The 17,457-nt window shown below is 38.9% G+C and overlaps 1 protein-coding gene across 5 annotated transcripts in view; it reads right to left on the bottom strand.

The window, feature by feature from the left end:
- ELP2 (elongator acetyltransferase complex subunit 2) overlaps nt 1-17,457 on the bottom strand; it is a 46,194-nt gene that overhangs the window by 28,377 nt on the left and 360 nt on the right. For 2 of the 5 annotated variants that reach the window (XR_014807866.1, XM_003356413.5), the window contains exons 2-11: nt 15,998-16,076; nt 12,566-12,636; nt 7,841-7,997; nt 7,369-7,446; nt 5,197-5,261; nt 4,356-4,422; nt 3,628-3,768; nt 2,108-2,203; nt 384-484; nt 56-187 (exon numbers count right to left, since the gene is read on the bottom strand). Coding sequence is in view for 4 of the 5 variants with exons in the window: in XM_003356413.5 (XP_003356461.1) it covers nt 56-187; nt 384-484; nt 2,108-2,203; nt 3,628-3,768; nt 4,356-4,422; nt 5,197-5,261; nt 7,369-7,446; nt 7,841-7,997; nt 12,566-12,636; nt 15,998-16,076 (987 nt within the window). In the remaining variant the exon portion in view is untranslated. The remainder of the gene's footprint in view (nt 1-55; nt 188-383; nt 485-2,107; nt 2,204-3,627; nt 3,769-4,355; nt 4,423-5,196; nt 5,262-7,368; nt 7,447-7,840; nt 7,998-12,565; nt 12,637-15,997; nt 16,077-17,457) is intronic. The other 3 variants (XM_084964474.1, XM_084964475.1, XM_084964476.1) reach the window with 3 other exon arrangements.

Genomic DNA, 17,457 nt, shown 5'->3' with positions numbered 1-17,457 from the left:
CTCCCCAATTCACTTTACTTGATCAGAAATATTTACTTAAAAGCACTTTTCTTACTAGGTTAGTGGCATTCTGTTTCCAAAGGTGCAATGCTCCATGGAAAGCGTGAGCAATGATCATGGAGCCGTCTTCATTGAACTGGCAATCATAAAATCCCAGGGTATTGCCACCTACTTCTCCTACTCGGACCTATTCAACAATAGACAGAAAACAATCTATAATCAACAGTCCACATTTCTTACAATAGAAACCACTGATTCCAGATGTTATATTCTCACTTACTTAACATATACAAAGAGCCAACATTTGTAGCTCTAGAAATACAGACTTGGGATCAACTGATTAATAAAACCAATTTTTGGTTCCTTAAATATTCACACTTTACCTGTTCTAGCCAAACTCCTGACTCTTCATCTGGAGCCCACAGAATCATGGTTTTATCCATTGAGGCAGACAATAATCTCACTGGCTGTTGTAGAACCCCATCTAAAGAATTAAGAAAAAAAACAAAAACAAAAAACACTACAGCATTTAGGTGATCAACAAGCACAGGTGATCTACGTTTGTAGATTACCAGAAAAACACAAGGTTACAACAAGAACATTCACTGCTGCACTGCAATAGCAAAACACTGGAAACAACTCAAAAGTCTACCATAAGAATACCAGATTAACAAATTATGGTAATACTTAGACAATGGAATATTACCCTGTAATAAAAATTAAGAAATTAGAGTTACATGAACCCAAAACACGTTAAGCTCAAAACGCAGGCTGTGAGATGACAGATGCACACTGATGCCAAGTTTTAATAGCTATAAAACTATATTGCTGGAGTTCCCGTTGTGGCGCAGTGGTTAACGAATCCGACTAGGAACCATGAGGTCGCGGGTTCGGTCCCTGCCCTTGCTCAGTGGGTTAACGATCCAGCGTTGCCGTGAGCTGTGGTGTAGGTTGCAGATGCGGCTCGGATCCCACATTGCTGTGGCTCTGGCGTAGGCCGGTGGCTACAGCTCTGATTCAACCCCTAGCGTGGGAACCTCCATATGCCGCAGGAGCGGCCCAAGAAATAGCAACAACAACAAAAAAGACAAAAAAAAAAAAAAAACTATATTGCTTATGGCCACATAAATGTATAGCAAAAGTATAAAAGCATGCATGGGCATGATATGCACTGAATTCACCCTCAGGGGAATGATGGAGGGAAAAGGGTTCAGGAAAGAATATACAGGGATCCTCAATATCTGTAAAATCTAATTTATCTTTTTTAAACTAGAGAAAATATGGCATAACATAATAAAAGATGGATGGTGTTATCAGAACATCCATTGTTGCTATTCTCTACTCTTGTCCTGGGGAAGAGGCTGGGGGAAGAACATGAGCCTGCTGCTGTGCTCAGCTCTAAACCCCAGTACCAGCTTAACATGCACACAATCATCATTCCATAAATAGAGGATAAGGGCAAATGAAAAGTCTTTACTTTTTCATAAATGATGTATCTTAGCATTACCAATTTTGTATTCCAAGCGTAAAGGTTCCAGTGAAGTTGGCTTGAAAGTTAATTTCTCTTAAATCTTAGAAGGATGAGGTAAAAACGTTAAAGAAAAAAGTTAAGGAGTTCCTGTCGTGGCGCAGCAAGAACGAATTCGACTAGGAACGGTGAGGATGCAGGTTCGATCCCTGGCCTCACTCAGTAGGTTGAGGATCCGGCATTGCTGTGAGCTGTGGTGTAGGTCACAGATGCAGCATGGATCCCACATTGCTATGGCTGTGGTGTAGGCCAGCAGCTGTAGCTCCAATTGGACCCCTAGCCTGGGAACTTCCATATGCTGTGGGTGAGGCCCTAAAAAGACCAAAAACAAAACAAAAAGACAAAAGTTAAAAGTGGTATGGCAGTTTTGGCATCATGACAGGAATTATAGTTTTCCCTTTTCTTAGAACTACAATTTTCAATGGAGTTGCGTGTCCAGAAGAACAGGGCTGCAGTTACACTTGAAAATATCTCATATTTGAGATTTCTAATTACATTAAAAAAAAACTCTCTACCTCATTTGGTCAGCTTAAAATTCTGTGAGATTTAACTGAAATAAGGGTATGTTTTTCTTCCTACCTTTGTAAAATGGAGGCTGCCAATGAACTGCATTTACCCAGTTTTCGTGACCAGCCAGCACAGTCTCCAGAGTAACTGCAAATGCTATTTTATTGCCTATGAAGTAAATAAATAAATAAGTAAATAAATATTCTTTCCTTAAAGCTCTTCTAAAAAGAACATTTTCTTTTCTTTTCTTTTTTTGGGGGGGAGGGCACGCCTGAGGCATGTAGAAGTTCCTGGGCTAGGAACTGAACCTGCACTACAGCAGTGACCCAAGCCACAGCAATAACAATGCTGTATCCTTAAGCGATAGAGCTATCGGGGAACTCCCCAGAAAGAACATTTTCATAACCAACTCAGTTGTACAACTTCATGCCCCCACTCCCAAAAAGAATTTAGAACAGAATATGATTTAGAGTCAACAAAAAGTATGCATTCCAAATTTCATTAACTTCATCCATTGTTAAAAATTACAGGAGAAAAAAGTTTTAAAGCTAGATAAATTTTTCTCTCTATTTTCCCTACCCAGTCATGATAAAAATTATGGAATATGTTCTACTTTTAAATCTTCAGGGACAGCTACTCTTCTACTGCAAATGAAAAACAAAAAGGACATGTTAGCCTCCTTGCTATCCTCACTCATTACATTTGATAGTCTAAAGTACCACTAAAAAAACCCCAAAAAACAACCCTAAGATAAATGCAGAAATTAAAGGAAGTCAAATCAGTACTGTGATGTTTCAAACCAAATAATGACAATGTCACAAAAATTTTCATATTTGGAAATAGCTACTCACAATATGCTAGTTATAATATTTCTTGGTTCTTACTCTAAATCTGTTACCAATTCTCAACTCTAATTGACTTTATTTATAATCAAGAGAGGTAATAACAAAGAAGAATATTCCTGGGTGAACAAAATGACTAACTTTATAATTTAAATACATATCCAAAAATATCTCCAAATGCAACATTCCAGAGTTCCCTTGTGACACAGTGGACTAAGGATCCAGGAGTTGCTCTCTGTGGGGTGAGTTTAACCCCATGCTGCAGGCATGGCCAAAAACCAAACAAAACATTCAATGACATCTACCACGGAGAGGTACTATTCTGATGCCAGAGAGTGAGAAAATCAGAATTACATATACTACTACTTAAACATAGGGATTTAGTGTCTCATAAGTACTCTCTAACAAAGGTACAGATAATTGGCATTACTCCTTTAGATCTTCCTATGCTAAAACTGCAAATTAGGTAATATTTTAGAAATTAATTTACTGAGAAAATATTAAAATTATTTTCAGCAATTTAAAAAAAATCTTGTTAATATGGCTTAGAAGAAAAATAAGTTTTACACATGAAAAATAACTCACTGTCACATAAAAATAAAAAAGGAAAAGTGCATGGGGTCAGTTTTAGGGAGGGATCTGATACTTTGGAAAACCTAACCTTCACACATACACGTGTGGTGAAACAGATAAAGAAATCATCTAGGAAACCTAAGAACTGTTACATCAAATATTTTCATCATTACTCACTTTCATTTTCTATAGCAAAAGTATTTTCTTTTAGTCTTATATGATCATCTTCCTGAGTTTCAAAAGATACTGATTTTATATACAGTTTCCATATTCGTATCAGGCAATCTTGCGAACAGGTTGCTAGGAAAAGATCTCTACCTAATTAAAAAAACAAATTTTATTATTTGTAAAACATTCTATCCTTACATTTAAGTTTCTTTTCTAAAGCATACATATATATATATATATATAACTGAGTCACTTTGCTGTACACCAGAAATTAACACAACATTGTAAATCAACTATATTTTAATAAGATGTTTTAAAAAGTTTCTTTCCGACAATACAGACATTTCTAGCTTTCCCCAAAAAATTAGACTTTGCTTCTTTATCCTTCATTCATTTGACCTATATTCAATAACACTGACAAATATATACACAGTGCTAATAAATGGTTATAATATGTGGTATTCATATACAATCTACTAATTTCTACAAAGAACTTCTCAAGAATGTGTGCATATGCAATAATTAGCTAGCGTCCTCTTATAAACACCAACTTGTTTCATCATCTAGCACCCCAAATTAATAGTTATTAAAAGGGATTAAGGATCTTGTTTTCCACTTGGGACAAGAGAAAAATGTTATCTACAAAGAAAACTTTAAACTAAAACAAAAGGCTGCTTTCTTGCAAGTTACACATACTTGTCCCCATCATTTGTACTTTAGCAAAATTTCATACTGACCAAACGCTGCCCATTCCACGCCTCTTATCCAATCCTCATGTCCAGAGAGAAAAAGTACATTCTGAAACTAGTAAGATGACAAAAATCATAGGACTTCATATAGAATTTGCTATTTTCAGTGTATTAGTGACATCATTTGGTCTCAAGCCAGTCCTAATGCATTGTTTGTTTGTTTTTTTTTTTAACTTGGAATAGTAGAAAAGTGATTACTGATTAGACAACATACAGCTCTCATATGGGAATTAAAAAATCTTATAATTATCTAAATTATTTATCTAAGCGGTGCTGAGTAGATAATCTGCAGACTTTAAATACACTACATGTTCACAAGATAAAATGACATATGCTGTGGATATAATGCAGAAAAAAACTGAGGTTGAACAATCACAATCATTTTAAACTTTCTTATAAAATGCAAAGAAACAAGTCTCCCCATTATTAATGAAATGAATAACCAACCCTCTTTCTGAAACTTTCCTTTAATTTAACCACTCAAAGAATAGGTAAAGCTCGAAAGGACAAATTAACTACTACTGGGAAGTATTTCACCGTGGGTATGCTAGACTTCTTTTAAATTTTTAAAAGCATCTTTTCTCTCCTTCCCCACCTAATGACCTGTTTCCCCCAACAACTCTGGACCTGGTGGCCAAAGCAATAACTACCTGCTATTCAAATAAAGAGTGAAAAACCATTTAACACAGGACTGTTGAAAAGATTCTGCTACTGGATTATTTTAGTTTAGACTATCCCTCAAATTCTATAATCTGAAAATATAATCTGTATTAAGATATGTAATTAAGCAGAATGTAATTCTAGCCTCTTAATAAACATCATTAATTACCTGATCATTTTGTTGAACGAATAAGTGAATTTTGCAGTCATCATCGCCACATGCTAATATTGGTACTGGGGAGGAAAAAAGAGGCTTCACTGTTAAGTATTCCATCATATGTTATGACTATTACTTATGCTAAAGCCTAAACTCTAGGTAAAGAATCCTGACTTCTACTTCCCACACCACTGAACAAATAAATTGAAAGTGTTCAATAAATGTCCTGAGGAATAAAATGAATACTCTAAAATGTTCCATCAAATGGTTACCTGGGAAAAATGACTACTAATTAACTGAAAATCCTTTCCTCTAGTCTGCCATTTATGATGGAAGGAGCAGTAAAAACAGAAGCTCAAGAGCAAGCTGGGAGCGTTTAAGCACGTCAGCCAGAAGAAGAGTTGTTAATAGGAAGAGTTGTTAGCCTAAGTGAATAATAAAATTTCCAGGAGAGCTCCTATGAGCCCAGCAGCATGGCTACTGCACAAAGATTCAAAAGTATGTTTGTTATTTTGAGGATGTTACATTTCCAGTACTCATTAGTAAAACAAAATCCCTGAAGTGATTAAAGAACAAAATAAAAGAGCACATACTTAACGATGTGGTTAAAAAGCAATGAAACTAGTTTTCTTTAGTCTTTTTTTTGTTTTGTTTTGTTTTTTTCCAGGGCCGCAACCATGGCATATGGAGGTTCCCAGGCTAGGGGTCTAATCAGAGCTGTAGCCACTGGCCTAGCCAGAGCCACAGCAACGCCAGATCCAAGCTGCGTCTGCGACCTACACCACAGCTCACGGCAACACCAGAGCCTCAACCCACTGAGCGATGCCAGGGATCAAACCTGCAACCTCACGGTCCCTAGTCGGATTTGTTAACCACTGAGCCACAATGGGAACTCCAAAACTAGTTTTCTTTAAATCAACTTTAAAAAAGGCCAAAAACTCCAGTCACTTGGCCTCAATCTAGATGCAAAGAAATTAAATGTGTGTAATTTCCCCTTCTGGGGAATCCCTTGCACGAAGTGGAAGCATCAGGTGAGACCTTGGAGTTGAAGCTCCTACTGCAGAGTCCAAGCAGAACAGCCTGGAGGCTTCCAGACCCAGCCTTGCCCTATCAGGTCTGTCCTCCAGGTAACTGAGAGGTACAAGATTTACATTAGGAGTTCCCGTCGTGGCGCAGTGGTTAACGAATCTGACTAGGAACCATGAGGTTGCGGGTTCGGTCCCTGCCCTTGCTCAGTGGGTTAACGGTCCGGCGTTGCCGTGAGCTGTGGTGTAGGTTGCAGACGCGGCTCGGATCCCGAGTTGCTGTGGCTCTGGCGTAGGCCGGTGGCTACAGCTCCGATTCAACCCCTAGCCTGGGAACCTCCATATGCCGCGGGAGCAGCCCAAGAAATAGCAACAACAACAACAACAACAACAACAAAAAGACAAAAAAAAAAAAAAAAAAAAAGATTTACATTAGCCATCATCTTTGTGGAGGATAATCAAAGATAGGTACAGATGGGGAGTGCCCACTGTGGCACAGTGGGTTAATGATCTAGCCTTGTCTCTGGTGGTACGGGTTTGATCCCAAGCCCCATGTGGTGGGTTAAGGATTCGGTGTTGCCGCAGCTGTGGCATAGGTCACAGTTACGGCTCAGATTCGATCCCTGGCCCAGGAACTTCCATATGCTGCAGGCTTGGCCAAAAAGGAAAAAAGAAGAAAAAAAAAGGTACAGATGGGTTTCATAGCAAAATGGAAATGTTTTCTGTTTGGAGATTTTAGGTGGTCTTGGGCAAACTGTCACTATGCTGGATGGGCAGGGGCCGTCATCTTGAGAGAAATGCTCACCTGGCCCATCTAACTCAGCGCAGACCCTTACCTTAACAGAGTTAGGTGACTTTCCCAAATTACATCTATTTACATGGACAATATACTTGATAAATAGCAGTATCAATCCCAAGTACAAATCAAATCACTTAAAATTTTAACAGCTATTAAAGTTCCTAATAGCCCCCCTTAACCTTAGGTTTTATACATAGATCATTTGAATATTGAGAACAAAAGTATGTTATCTGTGTCTCAATGTATTCCCTGAAAATATATAGACACAAATTGAGATCCAATATGTTTCTTCTAGGTTCTCAGTGTATGGAGACAGAAAAATACGTTGTTCTTTTAACACACACTTAGCAGGATACTCACCATCGGTATCAGGCAAAAAAGATAAGCAGAGAGCCAGAGTGAATCCATTTCCAAAGTTCAAGGTCTGAAGGCATGTCACTAAGAAATAATAAAACACACCATGAACACCTAAGTCTGAGCTTATCCACCTAGAGAGGTTGGGTGGCATCATCAGAGTCTTGGATGTCAACAGGCAGACGAGAGAAGTCAAGCCTGAGCCCCCAGTGACAACGGGAATTTAAACGGTCAAATTTAAAAAAGGCTACAGAGAACAGAAAGACTTACATGAAAAGGCTTTGAAGGAATTTTCGTATCAAACGGTTTGGTAAGGAGGAATTATGGAAAAGTGCAAAAGAAGCAAACATGTAGATTAGAATTCCTACATTTAAAAAACTGCTTGAAAGACTGAAAACATTCTATGTACGCTCTTCGAAGTTTCCATGCATTTGATAATTACTATTTCATTTGTCTGGATCATAGTCTCTAAACCTACCTTCAAAACCCTGTTTAGACCAGACTCGGACAGTAGAATCAGAAGCTGCGGACACTATCAGTGTACGGAAAGCAGTATCCGACGCCCTCTTCTGGTAAACAGCATGCACCGCATAAATAGGTCCTTCATGGCCTGGGAGGTGGACTGCTTTTAAAAGCTGAATCACAAAGAATAACAAAATGATAAAAAAGGAATTATTAGTTCCACCTTCATTTAACTAGAATCAGAGGATTAAAAGTCACATTAAAATGCCAGGCCCAGGAATTCCCGTCGTGGCACAGCAGAAACAAATCTGACTAGGAACATGAGGTTGCAGGTTCAATCCCTGGCCTTGCTCAGTGGGTTAAGGATCCAGCATTGCTGTGAGCTGTGGTGTGGGTCACATAGGTGGCTCAGATCTGCTGTTGCTGTGGCTCTGGTGTAGGATGGCAGCAACAGCTCCAATTAAACCCCTAGCCTGGGAACCTCCATACGTTGCAGGTATGGAGACAAAAAAAAAAATTTGCCAGACCCGGAAATAAGTCCTCTGAGCTGAGAAGAACATAAGCCTGTGAGAAGTCCGCCTGATCATATTAACAACACCCAAAATGGGCATACCCTTTGACACAGCAATCTCACCTCTGAGAATCTAAGAGAGCACCAGTGTAACAAATAAAAGACAAATGTAGAAGGATATTCATCACACATTCTTTACAAAAGCTGTAATCAACCTAAAACTATTGACAGGAAACTGATTAAATAATTGCAGACAGGGAGTTCCTGTTGTGGCACAGAGGGAAAGGACCTGACTAGTGTCCATATGGATACAGGTTCCATTCCTGGCCTCACTCAGTGGATCAGATATCCAGCATTGCAGACATGCATTCTAAGCCAACAAAAAGGATAATGTGGATAAATGTATGCTTATTACCATGGAAAGACATCCACGATATTGACATTTTTGAAGAATGTAGGCTAGGTTTGTGGACAGTTCCTCCCCTGGAATTAGTCTGATATTTCCTCATGACCAGATTCAGGGTATACATTTTGACATCATCATTACACAAGTACATCATATCAAGAGGCACACAATGTCAGTTTGTCCCATTTTTAGTGAAATTAATCCTGATATCTTGGTAAAGATAGTGGCTACTATGTTTTTTCACTGTGATTTTTTTTTTTTTTTTTTTTGGTGGTACTATGTGAGATTCTACTTCAGGACTGAGTAGATATTCTATTTTCCATCAAACTTTTACCAAACATTTCTAGCATCCACTCATAATACTTGCCTGTATCAAGCAAAGCTTCAAAATGGAAAAATGGCAAAGAGAACAGGAAAATCCTATCTGTTTATCAAGAATTCCTGCTTTTCAAGCAAGATTATTCCCTGTGGCATCATTGCTACTTTGGATCTATTTTTTTTTAGTGTTACAAATGTGTGAGATTCTACCACTTCCTCTGAGAAGTATCTTCTATAAACTGCTGTCTGCTAAAACAGAGGTGTTTCTTAAATGTCTCTATTACTTAAGCAAAACTCTACCACTCAAGAAGGAATTAATACATAGGTATAAGGGTCTGTACACTAACTTCCCATAATCATTAGCTTTTGGCCTCTCAAAAGAAAAAAAAAAACCCATTTTTTTAAAACTCAAGTACAATAAAATCGCTTGCATGTATAATAATACACACATCACTAGCATTCTGCAACAATGCTTATTAGAATGTTAACTGTTCAAATTTTGTATATTTTTCATTCTTTATACTTTTCTGTATTTAAACTTTATATAGGTCTGTATCATTATCCCCTAAAACATTAAATCTATGGAAAAAACTCACTTCACAACTTTTTTTTTTCTACTTCATTTTATTTTATTTTTTACTGCAGTATAGTTGATTTACAATGTTGTGTTAGTTTCAGTATAGAGTGAATGATTCAGTTATACATATTCTTTTCCATTATGGCTTATTACAAGATAATGAACATAGTTCCCCAAGCTTTACAGTAGGTCTTTATTATTTATCCAGTTTATACATAGTAGTTTGTAGCTGATAATCCCAAACTCTTAATTTATGACCCCCACCCCCACCCACTTTTCCCTTTGGTAACCATAAATTTGTTTTCTATGTCACTGCACTTTTTTTTTTCCCCTGTCTTTTTGGGGCCGTACCAGCAGCATATGGAGGTTCCCAGGCTAGGGGTCAAACCTGAGCTGTAGCCGCCTGCCTACACCGGAGCCCAGCAACGCCAAATCCGACCCGCGTCTACAACCTACACCACAGCTCACGGCAACACCGCATCCTTAATCCACTGAGAGAGGCCAGGGATTGAACCCGAAACCTCATGGTTCCTAGTCAGATTCGTTTCTGCTGCGCCATGATGGGAACTCCTCACTGCACATTTTTAAGCAGCATTATATTTCACCATCAGAGAATCTTAAAAGCTCAAACAAAATAAACCTCTCAAGTTCACTGACTTTTTCAAAAACACTGCCCACTGTTCAAGTCTCTCATTATACCAGCTTAGAATTATTTCCTTTTATCAGAAGTCAGGATGTAGTGAGCACCTATGTGCAAAGAAATGCATACTGGAAGGAAACTTTAAGCCTCTAAAAGTCACAATAGTGACCCCTTCCCCCCAATCCTCTTATTCCCTTCATTCCTCTTTTATGCCATTCACCCTCCTCCACACTGTCTGGGCTCACAGTCTCCCTTCTGGTCCGTCTCTAAGTTAATTCACAGTCTGCCATCAGATACTTAGCCTGCAATCCTCTCTACTGACAAAAGTTTGGGCAGCACTGAAGGAACAGTCTTGCAAGTCTCAGCTCAAAAGCTCAGAAATAAGTGCTCAAAAAGCTCTCTCTGGATTCCTCTGCCAAGTTAAGTCCAAACAGGGGTGGTCTGCTACACTCCCCTCTGGGGCTCTCATTCAAGTCTAGGGGACTCCACAATCCCCACCTCCATGCCTGTCCTCTCTCTCTGGGGACAAATCTGGGTGCCTGGTCAGCAATGCAAATAACATGTTTACAATGAATGTCACATCTTTGCCCCTACTTGCTTATTTTGCTTTGTAGAAGCATCTCTTTTCCTGGGCCTCGAGACAGAATCCCACTGTTTTTGATTTCTCACTCCTCTTACCCACCAGCTCCCCACTGCTTTGACAACTATCAATGCCAAAATCACATTTCCTTCAAAAATACATCCCATCTCTCTTCCTTCATATATTTTCCCTATCCTAATTTAGCACACTCCTGTCAGATTCATCTTTTGAAATTCATACTCTGCTGCTTAGACATCCTCAATGACTTCCCAATTTCTACTAATAAAGAACTCCTGAAGTGAGTATTCAAATTTTCACAAGATATTCTACTCTACTGCTCTAGTATTACTGTCCATAACGTATCATCGAGAAACATTTCCAAAACTGAGTTCCTCAAGGTTACAAGGGATGCTAAAAGATTTAAGGAGGGAATCAAACTTGAAGTTTGGGAAATAGTATTTAAACAAAGATAAGCAGGTGTGTCCATATCAGAACTGTTAAGAACCTTCACTATGCTTGTGTGCCCTGTGATTCTCTAACAGAAGTATATGATATGCAACACTTTCCAAACTTGATTGGTTACAGATTCCTCTTCACACAGAACAGAGAGATGAATAATTCTCTGACTAAGCTCTGGAAAGCCCTGCCGGAAAGATGTCTTAGGCTTTGGTTAAAACTGAATCCTCCTGAGTAAGTGGTCTGCTCTTACCTGAGCAGTCATGCATTTTTTCTACTTGGCATCCTCACTCCTTTCATTCTTCCTAAGGAAATCATCTTACGCTACCAAACCCAAGTCATAGGCCACCTCTTAAACCTCCACTGAATGTTCATAGCAGCATGGTTGCGGTACAGCAGGTGAAAGCACCCACCCACACAGAGCCCCCTTTATACTTTAGTTATTCAAGAGCATTTATCTTCAAAACCATGTGCACAATTCAACAGGATTCTGCCTCATCTACATCTTCTGCACAGCAGGTGTTCAAATATTTGATGCACTAATGTTACATTTTTAATCTTTGCTTACAACTAGAAACAACCTAAATGTCCATCAATAGAGGTCCATCAACACACAGTATTGCATATTATAACATCACTCAGAATTATGTAAATCTATATCCACATGGCCACAGTTATCCTTTGCACACAGCAGTGTTTTTTTGTTTTTGTTTTTGTCTTTTTGCCTTTTCTAGGGCCGTACCAGCAGCATATGGAGGGTCCCAGGCTAGGGGTCTAATTGGAGCTGTTGCTGCCGGCCTACACCAGAGCCACAGCAACTTGGGATCCGAGTCACATCCGCAACCTACACCACAGCTCACGGCAACGCCACTGAGCGAGGCCAGGGACCGAACCCGCAACCTCATGGTTCCTAGTCGGATTCGTTACCCACTTAGCCATGACGGGAACTCAGGCACACAGCAGTTTTAATCTTTGCTACCAATGAAAACAGAACCCATGTAAGAGCAGTTTGAAAATTATTCCAAATGATAAAAAAAAAAAATCACAGAAATGACTAACAGCATATGAGTGTGGATGCAGATATTAAAGGGAAGGGTATGCAGCCTGCAAAGTACAGAAGATACAGGATCTGTATTACTGATAAGCAAGAATGAGGAAACTTCACAAAGGAAGAACACAGTAGAAAGGAGGGGAAAAAACTGAAAATAAAAGTAGATAAGTCATTTCTTATAACGATAAACATATCTACCTACCTGATTATTCTCTATTTCCCAGTGAATCACTTGATTATCAGATCCTCCAGAAACTAATTCAGTAGAAGGAGCTGAAAAAAAAATTATATCTCAGTAAACATTTTTTCCCAGCTATTTTAAAAAATTTCAAAGCTATAGAAAAAATAAAACTCATATACCCTTACCTAGAATCCTAGAATCCCCTTTAAGATTTTGCCATATTTGTTTAATTTCTTACTCTGTATATATATATATATATATATATATACATACATATACACACACACACACACACACACACAAACGCGCACACACACACACCCCTTTTATGTGTGTCGGTTTTTTTTTGTTTTGTTTTTGCTTTTAGGGATGCACCTACGGCATATGGAGGTTCCCAGGCTGGCATCAAATCGGAGCTACAGCTGCCAGCCTATGCAAGAGCCACAGCAACGCCAGATCCGAGCTGCATCTGCAACCTACACCACACCTCACAGCAACGCTGGATCCTTAACCCACTGAGACAGGGATCGAACCCGCAACCTCATGGTTCCTAGTCAGATTCATTTCTGCTGAGCCAAGACGGGAACTCCCCCTTTTTCGTTTTTGACAAACCATTTAAGATTACGTTGGAGACACAATGACTTCTGATCGTCAAATATTTTATTGTATTTTTCCCCAAAACTGGAACATTTTCTTATATTTCCACCACACAACTATTGCACTCAAGAATCTTAACACTGATACAGTATTGTTGTGTAATACATAATCCGTATCAAAATTTCCCAAGATTGTCTCATTAACATCTTTTATAACTTTTCTTTTTTAATTCAGAATCTATGGATCGAACATTGCAGATATGGTTGTCACATTTTTTTATTCTCCTTTAATCTTAAATAGTTTCCCAGTCCTACCCTTTTTCTGTGAATAGTGAAAGTCCAGGCCAGTTGTTCTGTGAATGTCCATCAATCTAGATTTCTCTGGTTGTTTCCTCACAATAAGATTTAGGCTAGGGAATTACCGTCATGGCTCAGCAGTTAACAAACCCAACTAAGCATCCCTGAGGACGTGGGTTCAACCACTGGCCTTGCTCAGGGGGTTAAGGACCTGCCACTGCAGTGAGCTGTGATGTAGGTCTCACAGACATGGCTCGGATCCCGCATTGCTGTGGCTGTGGTTTAGGCCTGTGGCTTCAGCTCCGACTGGACCCCTAGCCTGGGAACCTCCATATGCAGCGGGTGTGACCCTAAAAAGAAAAAAAAAAGATTTAGGCTAAATACTTCTGGAAGCAGTAACACATGTGAGACACTACAGTCAGCTGCTGCTATCAAATATATGACATATTTCTAAGATCAGACACATATTTCAAAATAGCTCTTTACATTTATAACTTCTTGCTGATGACAGAAGAAAAAGAATAAGAACCAAAAAAGAAGGAAATAATCTAACATAATTTTGGTTTAGATTTTCCATTCATTTCTTCTGGCTTATGTTAGTTAGGCAAAGAAGCTGGGAGTTGGCAAAAGAACACTGGATTTGTACTCAGAAGTCCCAGGTTCATGTCCTAATCCTGCTGCTAGCCAGCTGTGATCCTGAGCTTTAATTTCTTCATGTATCACGGCCATTAAGCCATTTACCTGACTACATGACTTCAGTAATTACTGAGGTACATGAAAGTAATGTGTTAAAAATAAGATATTTTAGGAGCTCCTTCTGTGGCACAATGAGATCAGCAACATCTTGGGAGCACTGGAACAAGGATTCAATCCCCAGCACAGTGGGTTAAGGATCTGGCATTGCCACAGCTTCAGCTTAGTTCCTGGCTGTGGCTCAGATCTGACCCCTGGCCCAGGGGCTCCATATGCTGGAGGGTGCCCCCCCCAAAAAATATTTAAAAAATATTAAGTAGTATCATTAGAATTTTGTCACTGATACATGGGTTAGAAAAAAATTCCTGATTTACCTGGCAGTAGAGCCCAATTCTGAGAAAATCAATCATAATAACTATAGCTTACAGTGATACACAGGCAATTAATTTTACGTAACTTCACTTTTAAAGGGAAGATAATATATACAAGCCCAAATTAATACTTTATAAGGAATCCCTATATTGAGATTCAAGTAGTCTTTGATGTCATTTGGTGGCAATTAACATAATTATAATTGTCTTTTAATATCTGCACTAATAGCCACTCTTTCTACTATTTAATGGTTTTTATTGACCTAATGTGACTAATCCTGCATTACCAATTGAAACAAGTAGATTGTTGAACTTTTTTTATGTCACAGATAAAATTACAGCCAAGTCTCACTGATCAGGAAATTCTGCATTTGTGCCTAGCTCAGAATGCTCTCAATAAATATTTGTGGAATAAAAAATAAAATTAATGTAGAGTCCATAATAATACTCTAGTAGGTATATTTAAGACATGAGAAAATTCCATAGGATTTTAGAAGCCCATCTAAAAGCAACATTCATTAAAAATTCTGGAGTTCCCATCATGGCTCAGTGGTTAACGAATCCGACTAGGAACTGTGAGGTTGTAGATTCCATCCCTGGACTCGCTCAGTGGGTTAAGGACCCAGCGTTGTCGTGAGCTATGGTGTAGGTCGAAGACGCAACTCGGATCTGGCATTGCTGTGGCTCTGGTGTAGGCCGGTGGCTACAGCTCTGATTAGACTCCTAGCCTGAGAACCTCCATATGCCACGGGAACAGCCCTAGAAAAGGCAAAAAGACAAAAAAAAAAAAAAAAAAAAAAGCCCCATTACATATTAACATAAATAACATTTTCTGGGGGGACCCCTATATTTCCCAAAATAAAAATTAATAAGGCACTGTTTCATATTTCAGCAACTCTCTTTAAGCTCTGGTTTTATTAGAATATAGCTGGATTTTCAAATTTGCTTCTGTATTTAATCTGCTACAATATTACACATAATAAAGTACTGCAAAATGGCACTGCACACTTGTGACAGAATGATAATGAAAACTAGGAATAACTTCTTAGTATTATTCTGAAAATAATTTTGACCTTACAGGTGTCACAAATCAGCCAGAGTCATCTGATTCAGTTCAAGCCTTTACTTTTCACATGTTACTAAGATGCGAACTGGGGTTAATAGAGATGCAATGTCCTGCCTTAAAAAAAAAAAACGAATAGCTTGTCTGTAGCAGAAACAGATCTATAAGCTGAATCTTTTGAATCCCAGGCTGGGCCCCAACCTAGGCCCTGCTTTAGGCTTTGCATCAAAAGCTGTAGGCAATGGTAGGGGTCTTGCCTCAATAAAGGGTCTACCCTCATCCTAAGCACTGCTGCATTATCCATGCTTCAAGTGCTATAAAATAAATGTACAGGTCAGATATTTCACTGGGCACACTATTTTTCTTCTATTTTTCAATTGCATAATATCAGAGAAGCTAATGCTAAATTAACAGAAGTCAGATTAATACTTACATCCATTCTGTTTACAAATCCACTGTAAGCAATTGACTCGAGCAGTGTGACCATTCAGGTTGGTAATAACAACCCTTTTCTTCAGAGAAGAAAACATCAGTTAGTAAATGAGAATCTATCCTACAGGGAAATTAATAAATTAATAAAATTCAGATTTCGGTGTTTTGTTTTGTTTTTTCTTTTTTAGGGCTGCACTAGCGGCATATGGAGGTTCCCAGGCTAGAGGTGAAATCAGAGCTACAGCTGCTGGCTTACCCCACAGCAACAGACACATCGATCTGAGCCGAGTCCACGACCTACACCATAGCTCACAGCAACGCCAGATCATTAACATACTGAGAGAGGCCAGGGATTGAACCTGCAACTTCATGGTTCCTGGTCAGATTTGTTTCTGCTGTGCCATGATGGGAACTCCAGATTTCAGTGTTTTTAACGCTAATAAAAAGTTCAAGATTACTGTTCTCCACAGTGGCTGCATCAATTTATATTGCCACCAACAGTATAGGAGGGTTCCCCTTTCTCCATACTCTCTCCAGCATTTTTTTTTTCTGAAACATATGGAAGTTCTCAGCTAGAGGTCTAATCAGAGCTGCAGCTGTCAGTTCATGCTACAGCCACGGCAATGCCGGATCCTTAACCCACTGAGCGAGGCCATGGATCAAACCTGCATCCTCAAGGACACTATATCGACTTCTTAACCTGCTGAGCCACAATGGGAACTCCTCTCCAGCATTTAATATTTGTAGACTTTTTGATGATGGGATTCTGACTGGCGTGAGCTAATACTTCATTGCAGTTTTGCTTTGCATTTCTCTCATAATTAGCAGTATTGAGCATCTTTTCATGTGCCTGTAAGCCATCTGTATGCCTACCTAGAATGATGGAATTTTTAACCAAATTAATAAAGCAGTACAATAAGAAATATCTAGAGCTATCTACTGCAATGTTTTAATTTCCAGCACTTAACTTTCTATCCTGAGGCTCTTTTGGAGAAACAACCCCACTACAACATCCAAAACTAACCAGTGGGAATGGGGTCATAATAAACTCTGGGAAGAATGCAGAAACTAGTTACTTGAGAAATTTGGTAGGGAAAACGGGAAGAAAATAATCAATTGGGTGCCTTTCAGGGAATGAAGTCCTGCCTTCAGCTTAACTAGTGCTTAGGATACCCATTCCCTGTGACCTTATCCCAATGCATTTTCTTTAAAACTAAAATGTAAATAGTATTTCTTTGAAATTCAAGACAAGTTTGTTAAATAACACTAATGGAAATGTAGAAATGAGATAGCATCTGTATGATGGTCTTAATCCACACCTAAACTGCAAATGTTTTAAAACCCAAGCTGATTCTCTGAACTATAGTTCCCACAAAAGTCTTCAGAAAAGGCTGTCATCATTTGAGACTCTACCAGGGGCTAACAGGCCACTGCTGAGACATGGTTACCCCAGGTTTACGC

This window comes from Sus scrofa, chromosome 6 (genome assembly GCF_054392235.1).
Source record: "Sus scrofa isolate SSC_HxYL_T2T_F1_AM1 chromosome 6, Sscrofa_HxYL_maternal_Yorkshire_Landrace_v2.0, whole genome shotgun sequence".
Classification (NCBI taxonomy): domain Eukaryota; kingdom Metazoa; phylum Chordata; class Mammalia; order Artiodactyla; family Suidae; genus Sus; species Sus scrofa.
This window is presented reverse-complemented; position numbering and strand designations above follow the sequence as displayed.